This window comes from Sylvia atricapilla, chromosome 6 (assembly GCF_009819655.1).
Source record: "Sylvia atricapilla isolate bSylAtr1 chromosome 6, bSylAtr1.pri, whole genome shotgun sequence".
NCBI classification, from domain to species: domain Eukaryota; kingdom Metazoa; phylum Chordata; class Aves; order Passeriformes; family Sylviidae; genus Sylvia; species Sylvia atricapilla.
The window spans coordinates 57151009-57169261 of NC_089145.1; the positions used below are offsets into that span (position 1 = coordinate 57151009).

Sequence of the window (18253 nt, forward strand, 5' to 3'; positions counted from 1 at the left end):
TCCGGGGCGGCGCAGCAGCGCAGGCCGGGCCGCTGTTCCCGGGTCCCTGTTCCCGGGTCCCTATTCCCGGGTCCCTATTCCCGGGTCCCTATGCCCGGGTCTCCGTTCCCTGGCCCTGTTCCCTGCCGTTCCCGGGTCCCTGTTCCCGGGTCCCTGTTCCCTGCCGTTCCCGGGTCCCTGTTCCCGGGTCCCTATTCCCGGGCCGCTGTTCCCGGGTCCCTATTCCCAGGTCCCCGTTCCCGGGCCCCTGTTCCCTGCCGTTCCCGGGTCCCCGTTCCCTGGCCCCTATTCCCGGGTCCCTGTTCCCGGGTCCCTATTCCCGGGTCTCCGTTCCCGGGTCTCCGTTCCCTGGCCCCTATTCCCGGGTCTCTGTTCCCGGGCCGCTGTTCCCTGGCCCCTGTTCCCTGCCGTTCCGGGGTCCCTATTCCCGGGTCCCTGTTCCCGGGTCCCTATTCCCGGGTCCCTATTCCCGGGTCCCTATTCCCGGGTCCCTATTCCCGGGTTCCTGTTCCCTGCCGTTCCCGGGTCCCTATTCCCGGGTCCCTATTCCCGGGTCCCCGTTCCCGGGTCCCTGTTCCCTGGCCCCTATTCCCGGTTCCCCGTTCCCGGGTCCCCGTTCCCGGGCCCGCGCTCCCGCCGCTCCCTCTGCCGGCCACCGGCGCCCGCCGCCCTCTGCTCCTCGTCGTGGACGCCGTCACGGCTCCTCCGGCCGAGCCTCCCTGTCTCCTCTCCCTTCTCCCTGGGCCAGGAGCACTCTGCAGGCAGATTCCTGCTGCCTGGACTTCTCTTCCAGAAGAGCAGCGGTCCCACCTGTATCAGAGCAAAGGGCTTTGTTCGCTCAGCCGCTGCGGGTTCCTGGATTTTGTCATCAAGTCTTCATTGTGGGTACTCATCATGCTCCAAACCATTTGATTTGCTAAACAGCAAGGCCTGGAGTTCGCTTGAAGAGCAAACATTCATTCTGCTTTTGGAGCAAATGTGTTCACTTTTGTGTGACAGCCTCCACCAGCACAAAACCTAAACCTCTACTTCGGCATCTACAATGCCCTCAGTGCTCTGCAGCCTCAAAACAGGATCCAAGGAGCTTCCAGTAAGGAAACAGGGCAGCAAACATTGCAAAGAGGGAAAGAGAAAGTGATGGATCATTTTCATGGTAAGCTAACACCCATTTAATTGATCAGCTACAAATTTCTGGGGTGGTGGGAAGCTGTACAGGTGCACAGCCAGCAAGTCATGGTCTTCTCTGCAGGACGGCAAGCTGTGAGACACATTATCAGCCTCAATACAAGAAGATCTGCCATTTTCCTCACCACCCTTCTCCCACAGGGCAGCCTGTAATTCCCAGATGCAGCTAACAGCAGTCAGTTATCTGGAAATGACTAGTTGTGGTTTCAAGCTATGATAGATGGCACTCATTGGTAACCCTTCCCTCCCTCTCTCCATTAATAATCCTCCTCCCTCGAGTTACCAGAGAATACAGCAGTGCTGCCTTCTGCCTGCTCCTCTCTCCTCCCTCCAGTCTACTCCTTTGGAGAATTGGCTCCACAGCTGGATTGTAAAATAATCCAGCTGTTCCTATGACAACATGCTGGCAGTGGGCAGAGATGACGCCAGCACGCAGTGTTGGCCCATTCACTACCAACACCCAACTCTGTTTTGGTTTGGGAAGCATTTGTTTTTCTATGCAGGCAGCTCTGCCGAGTACATTTCTGAAGGCCGGAGGGGCAGGAGGAGCCACAGTCCCAGAGATGCCAAGAAAATTGCTGGCTCTGTGATTTACCCTTGTTTTGGTTTGGCTTTTTTTTTTTTTCCCCAACTCCATCTGATGTGAGGATAAAAAACCCTCCAGCAATCTTGCAGCTGCACACAATCTTTGCAAGACTTGATCCAGAGCCTGATTTGAAAGGCACAGTGCAAGACTTTGCGTGTCAGGCTTCCACAGGAAAAAAAAAAAAAAAAAAAAAAAAAAAGCCTTGGGCAGAATCAATAGGGGCCACACAGTCTTTATTTTAATATCTTTCCTGTCAGCAGAAGGTTTGCAGGATAGAGGGAAGCAAAGGAAAAAGCTTGCTCTGTATAAAGCATTAGCCAAACACCTGGCTGGACTCACCCAGCCTTTCCAGCTCTGACAGGAGCTAGTTCATGTACCAAGGGATTTGGGCAGAGGCCATTAGCAGGAGCAGAAGGACCTTCCTGTCAGGCTCAGCAAACAGAGGAGGCTCCTTAGGTACTGCAGCTATTAAACTTGCTCAGCAAAGCCAGCTCCTTCAGAATTGCTGGGGTAATTCTGCATACATAGTTCAGCAACCCCAAATATCCCTTATCCTATACCCCATCCAAAGGGAAGGTCAGGAATATGCCTGACGTTCCTCAGGAGAGGAAGACAATTTCTCCAGGACTATTACCCTCACAAGGTAACTTAGCACAACAAAGTGCTCCTGCTCCCAGTATCAACAAAACAAGAGGCAGTATTTGTTACTGCCTGTATTTTTCACTATGCTTCCATTTTTATGCTGAAGGAATTGAGAACAGAGCAGAGTGTAAGACAAGTGAGACTGTAGCTGAGTAAGTGCTCAGGTAATTACTCTACAAATGTAACAGTGGCAATTTCTATTGCATGGCTGCAACCACTGCAGTGGTGGTCTGGCTGCAGTGACAGAGCTCACACTGCTCCTCCAACGTGCCAAATGTCAGCAGGTAGAGGTCAAGAAAATGAAATAATGAAAGTGGTTATGTTGCTTTTAAAGAGAGAAGGGGTCTCCCACGAGCCTCTGTGGAGACAGGACACAAACAGCCAATCAACCCAAACAAGTGCAACAAAGGAATTGTATCTCAAACTACTCAGGGTTAGTTCTCTGATCTGACATGGTGAGCATCTGGATATAGCAGGTTGTTAGGTATACAGGAAGTCAAGAGATCAGATTAGCTTAAATCTATACATGTTTTCTAGATGAGAGCAATAAAGGAAAAACGACTAAAAGCATGACTATTTCTGTCATAGTTCTAAGGAACTGCCTTAGAAATTGCAGACCCAGCAGCCTCCTGTGAACCCTTCAGCCTCCGTGCTACCTGAGCATCCAGCACAGTAATTACAGCAGGACACCCCTTCCAGGATCTAGTCTCTGTCAGCTTTTCAGTATTGGACTCTCTCACTGGCCCAGGACAGGCTTAACCTGTAATCTCTCTAACTTCTTCCTGCAGAACTCAAAGAGTCAAAAAACCAGGAAAATAAACAAAAGACAGGCTCTTCCCCTGACTAGCACAGCCTGTGGTAGTCCAAGCCCCTTGTGTGGTATGCTTTAGTCTTCAGCACTTCTCACAAGTGCAAGATCCCAGCCCCTCTCTGACTTTTTACTATTTCCTAGGGCAAAATCTGATAAGAGGTTGCCAGGCCCCTGGTCTGTGTGGTGTTTGCAGGAACAGACCACTCCATTCAAAGCTTCATTAGATAAACTAGACTCAATATCAGCACATGTACGTATTTGAGAGGATTAAGAACAAGATTACATCAAAAGGTATTTCAATTATGGGACTGCACAGCAGATACACAGCAAGGCAAAGGACTCTGAGAGCAAGTCTGGCCATGTATCAACAACCTGTCCATCCCATGAAAAGTCTACCTGTCCCACCCCAGGAAGCACCCTTGTGAGGCTTGTCAGTCGTGGGACAGCAGACTGGTGAGAGGAAGGAGGGCATCAAAGCATCAAAGCAGATGGGAGATGGGAGGTGAGTGACTAGGAAAGGGGTTTTGTGGAGAGGACTAGAGGGTCCTGGCAAAGCAGACTGCTGCACTGGGGATGGAGCATCAGCTCTTTGGTTCTGATTAAGCCAATAATTGACTTCAGTTAAGCTTGCAATGCCACCTACCCCAACAACTAAGCTTAGAGACAAATTAGTGAGATAGGCACGTATTTGCCTCATGAATAACATGAGGTGGGTTGGAAACTGCCTAGATCACCACACTCCAAGTCAGTCAGCAGTACAAAGCCCAAGTGACAACAGGTGGACACTAGTGGCATCTCTTAATGCTCTGTGATGCCCTTAGTAACATTCTGAATGGTATGACAAAGCTTACAAACAATGAATTAATGCACAACACCAAATCAGAGGTAGTGTCTGACATGCTTAGAGAGCAGTGCTACCACTTGGAGGAATCCAAATAGGCAACTTCATAAAAAAATAATGAAATGCAACTCCCTCGCCTGGGAGAGAATAACTCCATCAAACAGTACTGGGTGCCACCTGGCTGAGGAGCTACTTCACTGAAAAAGTGTTCGGCATTTGCAAAAAGTTTAGGAAAGCAGCAAGGAAATACTAACTCTTCAGAATATCTCCCCAAGATCCTGATTGTTTACCATAAGACTGATCAAACACTAGATCAAGTCACTCACAAATGTTGTAGAAACCCCATTCCCAGGCATATCCAAAATCCAACTGGACAACGCTTTAAGCAACACTCTTGTTGGACCTGCTTTCAGCCGGTGGCTGGAGTAAGGAACTCTGGGCTCACAGCGCCCTGATTCAATACTCCTCAACTGGGACCAGTCGCCTCTGCTTTTCTCCCCCAGTGCTCATCTTCCCGGAGACCAGCAGGGAGCAGTGAAAGGCGAGGAATGAGGACTTACCCACCAGACCAGCAGCATTCCTGCGAGGCTGCAGACACATGCCGGGACCGCCCAGCGCTGGAGGTCTGAATGCCCAGCCCAGGGAAGCGGGGAAGGGCCCTGGCCAGCCGCCGGCCAAGAAAGGAAAATGTGGGATGCGCTCCTGCGAACGGAGCACGGCCAGGATCGCCGGCGGGGACGAGAGAGCCGAGCAGACCAGGGAGAGCGAGTGGCGACTCTCTCGGGGACCTGGCCAAGGGACGCAGAGGCTGGCAGCGTTTCCTATAGCCGAGGGGTCGGCTGGAGGCGGCTGCCCAGCTGGCTGCACCCGCGGGTGCCAACCCACGAGCCTGATCCCCAGAACTCCCGAGATCTTCCCGCTGTTGCTGCTGTATTGCCCTGTCAGCGCTCGATGTTGGTTATTGCTTCAAGCGTACATTGCTTCTGGTGCTACAAGGTTTATATTGCCCAACCGTCCTCCTTGATCTCGAGATATAAACACATGCTTAACAAAAACCGAAATGCAAATTCTTACATAACCACATGACTCTAGGCGCTGGGATGATGAAATCCCAAGAAGCATCAAGACTCTCCCACTGACAACGGAGACACAGGCCATTTTACTGGTCAGCTTTGCTGCAGCTCAGGATAGTGCTCACATCATTGTGCAGATGAACACCAAGGCCACAAACACATTTCCATGATGCTGTCAGTTCCAGTATGAATTACAGCATGTTGATTTAAACTATGGACCTTTATCCACAAATTACACCTATGGAAAATCAGAAACAGGATAAAAAGAAATAGCAGCAAATAGATGTCTTGGGACCTCAAAAATCTCAGTTTAGAGGTGGCTGATCTTAGAAATGCTGCCTCAGGGGTCTAACTCTGGGGTGAATGACTATGACTGGGGTGGTTGCAGGCATTCCCATGTAAGTCTCTCCACCCTGCTCTCCTGTTCTGGGCTAACACACCTCTTCCAGGGGAGGGAGAAGAGGAATGAGAACATCAGTCCTTGTCACTGGGCATCAGGAAGCTCTGCTCAAGCCCCTTTCCAGTCACTTAGCTCTGGGTATGGGCAAGGGTACAGCACAGGCTGTCATCCAGGAGAACTAGCAATGCACTGTAGACAGCAAAGACAGTATTTTGAATTGCTAGTTAGATCTGTCAGCACATGACATCCAGTTCTCAGAGATGCTCATGCATATACATAAAGACATTTCATACATCTGGAGTAGTTCCTTACCACAAACCCTGTGTGTTACCACTCAGCTGCTTTCACACACACCACCAGGACATTATTTGGCTCTCTGTGACGCAGCTGGTCCAGCCATTCATACACTCAGTGCATCAACAAAAATTGGAAAGGGTCTCTGAAGGCCACCCCATCCCTGCTCAAAGCACAGTCAGTTAAAGCAGATGGCTCAGGGCCTCAGCCAGTCAAATTTTTATTATCTCCAAGGCTGGAGGTTCTACAGCCTCTCCAGGCAACATACTCCAGTGTTTGACCACTTTCATGGTAAAACATAAGGATTTTAGTGCATGCTCTGAAGAGTAAACACTCCAAACTGAACTTAGACAAATCACTTAGGTCCTGGATATGCTGTTCCAGAGGAATTTATACAGTTCTGTCAGCTACAGCACTTGACTGGTCCTGCAGTAACTTAGGTCAGGAATAACTCTCACACATAAATATGTTGTGCCAGTGTAACTTCCTGAACCACCTAATCCAGAGGTCTGTGTACAAGCCAGGAATGAAACAGAATAACCTGAATGAGAGCAGACGAGATAGCAGGACCACACATGAAGATTGACTTAAGATCTCCTGAAACTGCAGCTTCTCTGCAATAATGTAATATTGGCCTTTGCAAGGGACACGATTTTCCAAAATCTGGACAATGAGCTCCCTAAGGGCTAAGGACCCTTCAGTACCTGCCAGTTCAGATTGCAAGTTATGCTGCTTACACCTGGAGCACAAACACATTCCAACACAAAATCCACTGGGGAGAGGAGAGGGGAACAAACCGCACATTTAAATGTATTAGTCACTTTTGAGGTTAATGGGAAAGTGCTCGGATGCTGCTTTGAGTGGTTCATGGTAAGCTGCAAACTAGAATAGAACACTTCAATCATTAGTGCCCATAAGGAACTCCAAGATCCTCAGGTGGAAATCATTACATAATAAATACTTCATTCTCTTAAACACAGATGATTATTTCAGTGCATAACGCATCTTAAAAGGAAATACACACCTTTGCTTAAGAGTCAGAGCTGGTCTTTACCACATTCTATGCCCTATCACCTGTAGAGCACAAGCTGTCATGCAATATCCAGTAATTAAGCCATATTTATTACAGGATTGGAAGCTGTGAAGTCATTCCCTGTGCTACTACACGTGCCTTAAGTTAGCTATGATAATCATTCTCACATGCACCCAACTGATGTTTAGGCCTTCAGCCACAGTTGCTCTCTGACAATAAAACAGCAAGTGACCAAGTGGCACAGAGTGGAAAAATATTGCTGACTTTGGTCATAAAGTGATTTGGAGAAAAGAGATTTTTGCTCAGTTTTACTGCATGGAGTTACACTCTATTCCATATATCCAGCAAATGGAATAGGTTGGCACTTTTACTGCAAACACAGAACTATCACCATTCCAGACATCTCATTGGTTCTAGAACCATCCTTACCTACTCTATAAGGAGTAAGCAAATAAGTTGCATTTGTTTTGGCATAAAAATATTTGCACAATAAAATCATTATCCAATTATAGATTTTAAAATCTATGAAAAAAAAACCCACTCAATTCTGAAGTGCTAAAGCTTTCTTGGCAAATCTTGACTTATGTTAATGCTGTATGACTAATATGACAGGTTTATGAAGAAGCCATGTTAATACTATTTTGGTGTAATGAGCAAGAGTCTTGCATTTCTGTAGTGCCTTTCTGCAATAAGGACTAAAAACAACAACAAAAAGAATTTCATTAGGTCTTGACTGAATGTGTTGGGACTAAGATCCAGTGAAGTATTTGCCCTTGGAACCTAAAGGTATCTAGATATGGATAAAACTTTTCTCAACTAAATGTTCCTGATCAGGATCATCCCTTCTGAGGGATGAGGCATAGGTAGCTCATGTGACTATTATTCTGTGGCTCTTAAAGTGTGGAAACCATCCCATCAGCTTGCCATGCCCCTTGACCTACTTCCTAGACAGAAACAAGGATCTTGAAAATATGCATCCAGGTGGAATAACATGTTTCCATGAGTGTTATTTCACCATGTTTCCCACCAATTACAGCTACTTCTCTGCCGTTCTGTGAAAAACATCATTTCGTATTTCTCTTAAATCGCACCTCATATTTAAGATGATTTGGAGATAACTTATCAAGCACTGCAGTCATCGGGATTCCTTTTGGAGCACTGAACAGGTTACACAACCCTTCCAACAAGGTAAATCCTCTAACCTGCCAGAGCTTGTTTATAGCCTGACACAGGCAGCATCTACAACGCCAAGTGAAGCTGGGCCAGGAACTGTTCTGTGGTGGAAGGGCTGGTGGTCACCTCCAAACTACACATGGTCTTAAGTCAGTATTATTTCAGGAGTGTTATTTCAAACAGGCAGATTTTGATAAAAGAGAGCTTGTGCCAGTGCCATAGCCTAAAGGGATGATTTACAACATGAAGCTAAAGGGCTTGTCATAGTGTGTTTGACAGTATGAAACCTGCTGGGATGTTGCTGGATCACCCAGAAGAGTGGAGGGGGTCCAGTCTCAGTCTTGCTCACTGCTCACTGGACACATATACTACCCTCTGAACTACACCCAACCACCATCTTGGAGACTGCTGGGCTGACACACGCCAAAACTGTTTCAGAAACCAGGATTATTACTGTGTAGTAGAGCACGGTGGAAAAGCAAGAGACAAATGCCCCAGCTTGATTCCTGCCCTCTTTGATTCAGCAGCACAGGCATAGCCAAGGTACCCGAGCTTGTGGCACCTGGAGATTGCTGGCAAATAGCAGCAAAAAACCACAGCCATGTTGGGGGCAGGGAGGAGGGAAGAGAATGAAGAGGATGGGAGGATCTGAGAGGCCCATGGATAGTTAAAGCCTTGAAGAGCTGAATTCTTTGAAAGTCTTGGAGCGAAATCCTTATCAGTGCTGAAACCCCATTCTTGGCTTTGTACTCAGTTCTTATGTAATGACAGCAAATTACTTTGTTTTATCTTCCCCGGTGTCCTCGAGGTTAGTGACACATCATCATTTAGGTTACATTACTATTATAATTGTAATACTGCCATACCACATGCCTGAATGCTGTAACAGAGTTGTCCTCCTCTACCGTATGCTACTGGCAACTGTTATTTTTCCTACAAATAGAATTCAAATGCTTCATAACAGGAATTTCATCACTCTCATGCTAAAGCACCAATATACTTCAAAGCAGTGTCAAACTAATGTATTATTTAAAAACCTAAATACCCTTGCAATATCTGAATTCCATGCACCTTTCAGGTGATATGCTTTAAAACTAACACTGCTACTGTATTTTATGGCCTTTGAAATACTATTACCTATTCAGGGGAACTATTTAATTTTGCAAACAAAACCAGATAAACACTGTATTATGAGTTGGTTTCTCTTCCCTTCTTCCTGAGCACGAGAAGATTCAAGATAGGCTATTTAAAAAGCACTCAATCCTTACCAAGTGGAAGACGCGATGCAATCAGAATTAAAATTACTCCTTTAATGTTGCAGCTGGTTGTCCACAGCCAGCAGACCACGCTACAAAACATTTGTACAAAAACAGAGCTCAAATCTAATTGGTGAAGGAGAGCTGAAAATCTGTTGTGCAGACTAAAGATGCCAGGGGGATGGCAGGGGACAGCACACCACACCACAGAACAATAGCTCCTTAATTGGAAATAATAAAGATACATTGTCCACATGCTAGTTACAGCCTTCTTTTGTTTTCCCATGATATCCTGTTGATAAAATATCCAGGTCCCTTGTGAACATCCGCTGTTTCCAAATGAGAAGAATGGGCGTTGTTGGTTTCACTTCAGCACCTCACTGGGTCACCAGCCTACCTCTGCCTGCAAAGGCCACCGGATGCAGCTCCAAAGAACAACCTTATCAGCAAAAGATCTGAACAGATAAGGTGCACGGACATATGAGATCACATCTTCTGGTAATTTAAACAAATTCCAAACACCATTACAATACGGAAGCACAGGAAAGAGTGAAAGTTCAGCTAAATCCCTACAAACTCACAAAGAAATAGTCATATTTGATGAAATCAAGAACAGCTTTTTCCCCTCTCTGTTGTCAGCCAGCCTTCTGACACTACCTGGTAGCAAGCACTTGAAGAAAGCAGTAAAGCAGTAAGGACAGAGTAAATGGTCAGTGTGTTGTGCTGCCTCATCACTGTATTCCCTAAGGGCCCAGAAATTTCAAAATCAGGACCTGGCACAACCAAAGGGGATATTTGGATATTTAATAGCTCTCACTAGTTTTATTTGTGTTCATTTTCTGGACTTTTCATCTCAAGCAAAACAAAACAAAACAAAAAACCAAACCAAAAAACCCCACCAGACCCTTGTAGCATCCACAAAATTAGGCAAAAATGTTTTCTACAAGTAGCCACAACATAGAATGAGCAACCCTGTCAAGTCCAGTTTTATTCCACGTTTCCCCAAGTTTTGCTTGTTGTAGATCATTCTTACTCATTCTTACACTGAAAGAAACTTCCCCTAACTTGTGCCTGTGAAGCTGAAGAGTCCTAGTTAACTCACCTGCTTCTGACCTAGAAGCTGCCCCACACTTCCTAACATTTATCTACTTGTCTGAACCTCTTATGGTGCTCTCTGTCCTTCTAAAGATCAGAACTGTACACAACATTCAAAGCACTGGCACACCATGGATTTATCCCATCCATAATGACACTCTCTGCTTTTATTCTCTTGCTCTTACTCCTTATCTCCTAACACTAGATTTGCTCATTTACCAAGCCTTGAACTGAGGTTTTCACAGAACTATTATTATGCCAAGAGCTTGTTCCCAAGTGATAATTCAGCTTCTAGGCTGTTTCTGTATGATTGAAATGGATTGTTTATCTCCCATTTAAAACACCTAAAATGTATATACATCAAATTGTACCACCCACTCACTTGGTATTGTGACATTTTACTACATTTGCTCTCACAGTCCACAGGCTCTGGAATTCACATCCTTGTGGAACTTTGCATATTGACTCATTCTACCGAGAAATAGTTTTGCTCCATTTTACAGAGACCCATCTTTAATGCAGTGTCATCTATCCGCATGAAAACCTCTCTTATTATACAGTTCCTTCCAAAGATTTTGCTCATAGATTTTGTGGACTATTTTTTAGAAACCCAAGTAGAAAATATCAGCTGAATGTCTCTTGTCCACATGCTTTGCTGACTCCTCACAGGACTCCAAACAGTGTCTGAGGCCAGGAGTTCTCAGTAGAAAGGCTCTGCCAGCTCTCATGGGTCCCCATTTTCTCCCTGCACCCACTAGTTCACCTCTTTAAAATTTTCACTAACTTGGCTGGTACAGAGAACAGGCTCATTGCTCAGCAGCTCTACGGAACTTTTCAGGCTGGGTTGATTTTTAAAATTTGCATATTAACTATCTTTCCATTCTCTGTTATCAAAAACCAGTAGTAAGCAGCTCAGCTTTTTAAATCTTGACTTCTCTTAGAACTCTTGGATGAACTGTTCAACGGTTTTTTATTTTAGCCATTTGTTACACCGCCTTTTCTACAGACCTTTAGTTTGAAACATATCCTCTGATAAATATTTCACCAAATCAAGTGTAAGTACAGGAATATCCCTAAGATCCTCTACAGCGAGCACAGAGAAAAATAAAATACTAACTTAAATCTTCTCCAGAACCTTATCTCCTCTGAATAACCATTTTTTTTTTTTGATTGTCCACTGGCTCTGATAACATCTTTGGCAGGCTTCCTGTTCTATTTTGACAGAAGGCAGTAGCGTCAGATTTTTTTTAAAGAAAATAGTAACAAAAAAATAACAAAAAGACAAAGGGCACCAGAGCTGGCACAGCGAGTGTTCGAGGGTGTAGGTGCCCGGTCACTCGGTACGGTGCAGCCACGTTCACAGGGCAGCTCTTGTGCGGCAAATGCAGTATTTTTAATTTTTTTTAAAGGTGGGTGATTATTTCTTCCACGTACTGGAGATAAAAGCCAGTTGTTCATTATGGGAGGGGGGTGGTTAAGGCGGTTTGTTTTGTTTTCCCCCCATCACGGATCAATTCTTCCGGCTCGCAGCTGGCTGTGGAGATTTCCAGGCGGAGGGATGGAGCCTGCTCAGGGCCAGCGAGAGCTGCAAACCGTTACGTGTGGCACTCAACACCCACCTGCGTGAAACCCCCGTTCCTTCTCCCGACACCTCGCCGCGCAAAGGCCGGTGGAGGCGGAACGGAGACCAGGCTGTCAGCGCGCCGCGGGGCACCGCCTGCGAGGAGCGAGGTGGGGCGAGGCAGGGAGCGATGCCCCCGGCCGCGGGGCCCGGGCACGGAAGGCGGGTGCCCGTCCCGGTGCCCGTCCCGGCGCCCGTCCCGCCTTCCGGCTCCCTCCCGCCGCCCGGGCAGCGCGGCGCCGCCGCCTTTGCCATATATGGGCAGGGCCGGAAGCGCGCGCGTCACGGCGCTGGCTCGCGGCGTCCCCGCGGGCAGCGCGACGTCACGTCACGTCCCCGGCGCGCCCGCGCGCGGCGCCCCGGCAACCAAACAGTAAACACGGGGACGCGCAGGCGCGGCGCGGAGGGGGCGGGGCCGCGCGCTGTGCCCGCCGCCGTGAGGGGCCCGCGGGGCCGCGCCCGGGCCGGAGCCGCCGCCGATCGCAGGTACCGGCAGCGGCCGCCCCGCCGCCGCCCGCGGGCACCAGGGGGTGGCGGGGGTGTGCACAGGAGTGTGGGGACCGCGACTGCTGTCGGCACCGAGATCCGTGACACCCTCCCGTAGCGGGGTGCCGCCGTGCTGGGCAGCCCTCCTCTAACCTGCCATAAACGCGTTTCAGGATCTTCACGTTGTTTCACGCCTCTGCTTTCTGTAATTCGTAACAACAGTCCCACCGTGTCTCGCGTGGTGTTGCAGTTGCATCTCTAAGAATGAATCGCGCTGCTGCCCTCAGAGGGATGAGGAGCGCAGGAGGCATCAGAAATAACACGAGCGTTCCCTACGTGTCTTATCTCGTTCCATTGTTGTGTTTCACAAAGCTTTGCGCTGTATCTGTGTGATGGATCAGATACAGCTTGTAATTGAAGCACGTGCTTGTAACAAACACATTGCAGGCAGAGATTGCTGCACTATTCCTCAGCTGAAGATAGCGGCAGGATTTCCCCGCTTTAAGTGCAACTTCACTGCATAATTCTCAAATGCTAGGAAGCAGATAAATCACGTTCATAACACAGCATCGATTTTATTAAGCACATCCTGAATTCTGGGTTCTTTGTGGTTGAAGGCAGGGAGTAAGGCTGGAGCCTGGGGTTAAACACAACGTGTCTCATATAGTGCCACCCCTGAATTTGACATCTTTGCGTAACAGATGCAAAAGCTGACACTTAGACTTGGCACTTGCTATCACTTCCGTTAAAAAGAGAAGCCTTGCTTAGGCTGCAGGACTGCTGTCTCTCTGAATATAGCTCTAGATTTTGCTTTAGTCTGTCCAGTGATCATGAGACACGATGGGGCCAAGGATCATTCTACTTTCTTTGAGGGAACTGTGTGGTATTTTTTGACTTCAAGGACCCCTGTTTCTTTCTGCCTCTCCTGAATGTCTGGTGGTTTCAGCTGCTTGCATGGGCTCCCAGAGACCTGAATTGTTAAGCTCTGAACCTGGTGGTCTTTCAGCAAGACAGCACATCATGATTCCAGATTTACTGACTTCACAGGGTTACCTGTCCCATAAGTCTGACTCTCTTGTATCATCACCTACCACCTACATGACTCCTTCACGGTGCTACTGTGCATTTGCTGAACCTGGGTGTTACCTGTGTAAACTTCAAGTGGCAACGTGAAAGTAGCTGCTTCTCAGTAGTAAGTGGGATTAGTCTTCATCCCTTGTCAACTCTGCCTACAGATTAATGTTGAAAGATGGGAAACTGTACATGTAATATTTGCTTTTAAACAGGACAGACCTTGTTGAGCAAGTCATGGAGCTGCAATACTCACTACTGAGATGAGATAGATCCTGTGTGCGTTCTGAGTAGGGAAGGGGTGGGGAAAAATCAGAGCCTGCTGCAGTGACCAGGAAATGGAGACTTACAGAAACCCAACCCTGAATGCCAGCCTACAGAGATTCCCTGAGACCATGGTGTCAAGATGGCCTTTGGCTCAACAGACATGCCAGCACAGGTGGCATCTTTGCTTTCACCTTAAGAAAGGAGTTCTCAAATGGGAGTGACAGAGCTGGAGGCTGTCAGGAAGGTCTTGCCACTCTCAGGGGACCTTTCATGTGTAGCCAGTGGCTGTCCTGGCAGCAGAGCACACATCACTGTACAAGCAGCAGGGAGGACAGAGGGTAGCAGCCCCTCTCAACAACTCAGCAGGAGAGACCACATTTTTAGAGACCCCAAGGCGGCAGCACATTCCTAGAATGTGTGTGCCATTTGCTGTAACTCATTCATTCAAGGACTGGGCTGGCATTAATAGAAACTGAAGAGCCAGTGGTTTGCCTTATACCACTCAGGCTCATGCACTCCTCAGTTTGGGCTTTCTCCTCTCCTCATGTCCAAAGAAGATAGGTGCTCCTAGAGGAACCAGACCACATTGAGGGACACCCAGAGCCACGGAGAAGGGAAGTTGGGCTGCTGGGTAGGTGGAAATGATTATGTGGGCCCCAGACTAGAGGTGCCCTTTCACCACCTTTCCAGCAAGGCTTCCAGGAAGCTGGTGAAAGGCCGTGGCAGGTGACACACAGAGGCACAGAAAGGGACAAGACCCAGACAGATCAGCTGCCTCAGGGAGTGACCCTGCTGCCTACCGGGATGGGTGTAACCACACCAGCCCTGACTAGCACCAGGAAAAGGACAGGCCTGGCCTAAATGGCATTCCCACCCTGATGCACCCTAAGCCTCAGGCAGATTGCAGTTGTCTTGCAGTTTATAAAGCCCAGACAAAATTAGAGGCCAGGGAACCCCTTTGAGGTCGCAGAGAAGCAAGTGCAAAAGGTAACACAAGGACAGCTCCAGCAGTCAACTTAAATGCTTTTATTGACAATGTCTCTGAACAATAATAAGCAAACAATGCTTAAGTTTCATCCAAATTCACTTTCCACATGTCAAAAAAGACCTCAAGGTAGAAAAAAATAAAATAAAAATATAAATATCTGAGAATCCATCTTAATAAATAAATTAAAAACACAATAAAAACGTTTTCATGGAAAACTTATGTCAGAACATTCAGACCACCTCAACAATGCATGATCAGTAAAGTTACAATGAACATCAATGTAGAACTACAGTACATGGATATAGCTATTTATCTACCTACTATAAAATAAAATAGAGTCTCTTTCCCCCCACGTAAGATGGGTCGTTGCTAAGTCATCAGAACACGATATTGCCAGGAACACAGTAGTTATTGTTAATCAGCTGCACTAGATACGAGTTGGAGATACCCAGCACCAGGTTAAATTCCAATCATTTAAAACCAAGAGATTAATTAGTTAATGCTAGTGATACTAAGGAGGGGAGGGAGTCACCTACCCAGCCATGTGGGACATGCTACAGACTACCAGCTCTCATGGATGGGCCACTGGGGACAAGACAAACTCCATGCGATTTGCTACATCTCTGGAAGAGGTAAAGAGACCTCGGTGCATGACGCTCTGCCAGGCCCCGGGGCACCAGGCCAGACAGGGGGTGGCGGTGGCAGGGCCCTCCCCAAGCCTGGGGAGCCCCATGGGGCACAGCTGCAAGTCCGTGGGGGTGCGTGGGCAGGGGCGGGGGCCCAGCAGGTCAGTCAATGCTGGAGCCCTTCACAAGGCCAGGAGGGTGGGGGAGCTGAGGGAGTCAGACGAGGGCTCATTGCTGCTGCTGCCCTTCCGGTGCGCGGCAGCGCAGCTGGGGAAGGCGTCTGCCTCGGGGTAGGTGAAGACGAAGGTGGAGGTGTAGGTGCTGGGACACGGGGTGCAGGTCACCACAGGGGTGCAGAGGGGCTCCAGCTCACCGCTGGTCCCGGCAGTCAGCGACTCCCAGTCCGACGGGTAGAAGGAGGAGGCCCCAGGCAGGTCCATGTCGGGCACAGAGCGGGAGGCCTCCCGCGGCCCCGTGGAGAAGAGCAGCTCGTCGAAGGGCTCGGCCTTGAGCTCCAGCCCGCTGCTGCTGGTCTCCTTGGGCGGCACGGCGGGCGGCGCTTCAGGCATCAGCGGCAGAGCAAAGGCAGCCTCTTCGGTCATGGGGGGGCTGGGGGTGCCCAGGTCCAGCGCCGTAGCAGCACTGGCAGCTGCCAGCTCCTCGGAGAAGCACAACTCCTCGGGCATCTTGCAGGCGGGCCGGTGGGCCGCCAGGATAAACTCCAGCTTCTCCTTCTCCTTCAGCAGGTTAGCAATCTCCGCCTGCAGCGCGGACTTTTCCTCCTCCAGCTGGTCGGTCTCCTGCAGAGAGAGCGGGCTGTCAGCCAGGGCCGGCATCACTCCCAGCTGGAGTCCCCTTCCTCCTGTCATCCCCGCCCCGAGTACTCCCTCTTCCCCCGCCACCTCCCAGGCAGCACTTACCGCCTGCAGCGTGTCGGTGAGCTCCCGCCGCCGGTTGCGGCACTTGGCCGCTGCCATCTTGTTCCGTTCCCGGCGGATCCTTCTCTTTTCCTCCTCCTCCGGGGACAGCTGCGGGCAGAAAGAGGCCGCTCAGTCCCGCTGCCAGCCCGGTTCTCCCCCGGCCAGGGCAACCGGCTGGCGGCCCGTCCCCCCAACAACTCCAGTCCGCACTCTCACCTGTTCGACTTTGCCCCGCCGGCCGATGCTCTGTCCGCGGCCGCCCGGCGCCTTCAGCACTGCGGGACGGGAGTAGGTGGTGGGGGCGGGCGCCGAGACGCCGTAGGGGTGCCCGCGGCTCTGGGAGGGGGCCACCGAAGAGATGAGAGTAGGCTGCACCAGCCACTGCAGGTCGGGGCTGGTGGAGATGGCCGTCACCGTAGGCACGAAGCTGGCGCTGGAGGCGGCCAGGTCGGTGCAGAAGTCCTGTAGGTCAGAGGAAGGGGGGCTGCCGTCAGCGGAGCGCCCGGGCCGCTCCCCGCCGTCCCCGGGGCCGCGGCGCCGCGCTGCCAGCGCCGGCTCCACACGAGAGCGGCCTGTTATAAATATCTCTGACGTCCGCGCTGACGCAGACGCTGCTCCGGAGTCTCCTCAATGAACTCGCGTTTTATCAATGAAGCCGCTTTACACACCCGTCGCAGAGCGCGGCCCGGACTACGGCACCCCCCGACCGCCACGCCTCGGCACCGGGGCCGCTCCCCATGCCAGTGCCCGGCCTGACCTCCTCCGCGGACACGGCCAGCCCCGCGCCACCCGCTCCCGTCCCGTCCCGTCCCCTCCCCTCCCGAGTGCTCCTGCCCCGGCCAAGAGCGCAGCCGGCACGCTCGGCGACTCACCTGCGGGTTGACAGGCGAGCCCATGCTAGAGAACGAGTCCGCCGGGGAGGGGTAATAGGTGAGGCTATCCCCGGCCGGGGAAGCGCTGCTGCAGCGAGAGGACGGCGCCTCGTACTCTCCGGCGAAGCCCTGGTACATCATGTCGGCTCGGTGCGTGCAAGCCGGAGGTGAGAGGTGATGCGACGGTAGCGAAGCGTCCTTGGGGATGAAGCGAGGAGGGGTCGGCTGCGTGCGTCCCTGTGCCCGGTCCGCGCCGCGCGTCTATCCGCTCCACCGCCGGGGCTGCCTGAGCTGCTGGAGTACCGCGCCGTGCCTCCCTTTTATACCCTCCCGCCGACGTCACGGGGACGCGCCACCCGCGCCCGCGGGGGGGGCCGCCCGCCCCGAGCCCGCCCCGCGCCTCTCCGGGGCCGCCCCGCGCGCCGTCTGCCACCGTCCGGCCCGGAAAGGTGCCACGGCATGGCGGGGGGGCCGGCCGCAGGGGCCGGGGGTTCCCAGGGCAGAGCAGGAGGAAGCGGCCGCGGAGGTTCCCCCCCGCGCGGAGTGGTACGGCCGGGCTCGGGAACCCACTGACGCAGATATCCTTATATGGGATACATCCTGTGCGAGGGGGCGTGACTGACGGGAAGCGCTCCAGGCTGCAGCCAAGTGCGGCGGGCGGGCGGGCGGCGCGCGGGACGGGACGGTTCGGGACGCGACGGCCCCTCCCCCCGCCTGGCGGGACCCTGCGAGGCCCCTGGGGCACCGACACTGCCCTGGGGGCTGCCGTCCCGCCGCAGGGGACCCCCGCCCCTCGGCACGGCACTGCCGCCCAGCAAGGTGCCCCAAGGCAGGCGGAGAAGAAGGGGCCCGGCCGGCCAGGGGTGCAAGTCAAGCCCTTTCTCCAGCACCGAGCGGGGTCTGCCCGTAGCTAGGCACAGGGCACGGAAAGCTTAACTTACGCCCCTCCCTGCTGCGAGGAGCGCGTTACGCTCATGTATCACTATTGACTTGTCTGTTATGCACATGTGTAA

The 18253-nt window shown here is 51.0% G+C and overlaps 2 protein-coding genes and 1 long non-coding RNA gene across 4 annotated transcripts in view; 1 reads left to right on the forward strand and 2 right to left on the reverse strand.

Annotated features, from left to right (window-relative positions):
* Positions 1 to 12318, reverse strand: part of JDP2 (Jun dimerization protein 2) — a 55901-nt gene extending 43583 nt beyond the window's left edge. Inside the window, exon 1 of the mRNA XM_066322027.1 lies at positions 12009 to 12318. The gene's annotated coding sequence lies outside the window, so the exon portion shown is untranslated. The remainder of the gene's footprint in view (positions 1 to 12008) is intronic.
* Positions 12319 to 12436: 118 nt separating this feature from the next.
* Positions 12437 to 14109, forward strand: LOC136363008 (uncharacterized). The gene is made up of 3 exons (XR_010743880.1): positions 12437 to 12496; positions 13544 to 13688; positions 13783 to 14109. It is a non-coding gene; the product is annotated as an uncharacterized lncRNA (long non-coding RNA).
* A 736-nt stretch (positions 14110 to 14845) lies between these two features.
* Positions 14846 to 17766, reverse strand: FOS (Fos proto-oncogene, AP-1 transcription factor subunit). Of its 2 annotated transcripts, none has more exons than XM_066322045.1 (4): positions 17241 to 17766; positions 16585 to 16830; positions 16372 to 16476; positions 14846 to 16209 (listed from the first exon to the last, which is right to left on the reverse strand). In XM_066322045.1, the coding sequence occupies exons 1-4, from the start codon at positions 17379 to 17381 to the stop codon at positions 15631 to 15633; spliced, it is 1071 nt and encodes a 356-aa protein (XP_066178142.1). In that variant the 5' UTR covers positions 17382 to 17766; the 3' UTR covers positions 14846 to 15630. The 2 variants fall into 2 exon arrangements, with proteins under 2 accessions (XP_066178142.1, XP_066178141.1); XM_066322044.1 differs by having other exon boundaries at positions 14846 to 16248; positions 16369 to 16476; positions 17241 to 17750.
* Between the last annotated feature and the right edge of the window lie 487 nt (positions 17767 to 18253).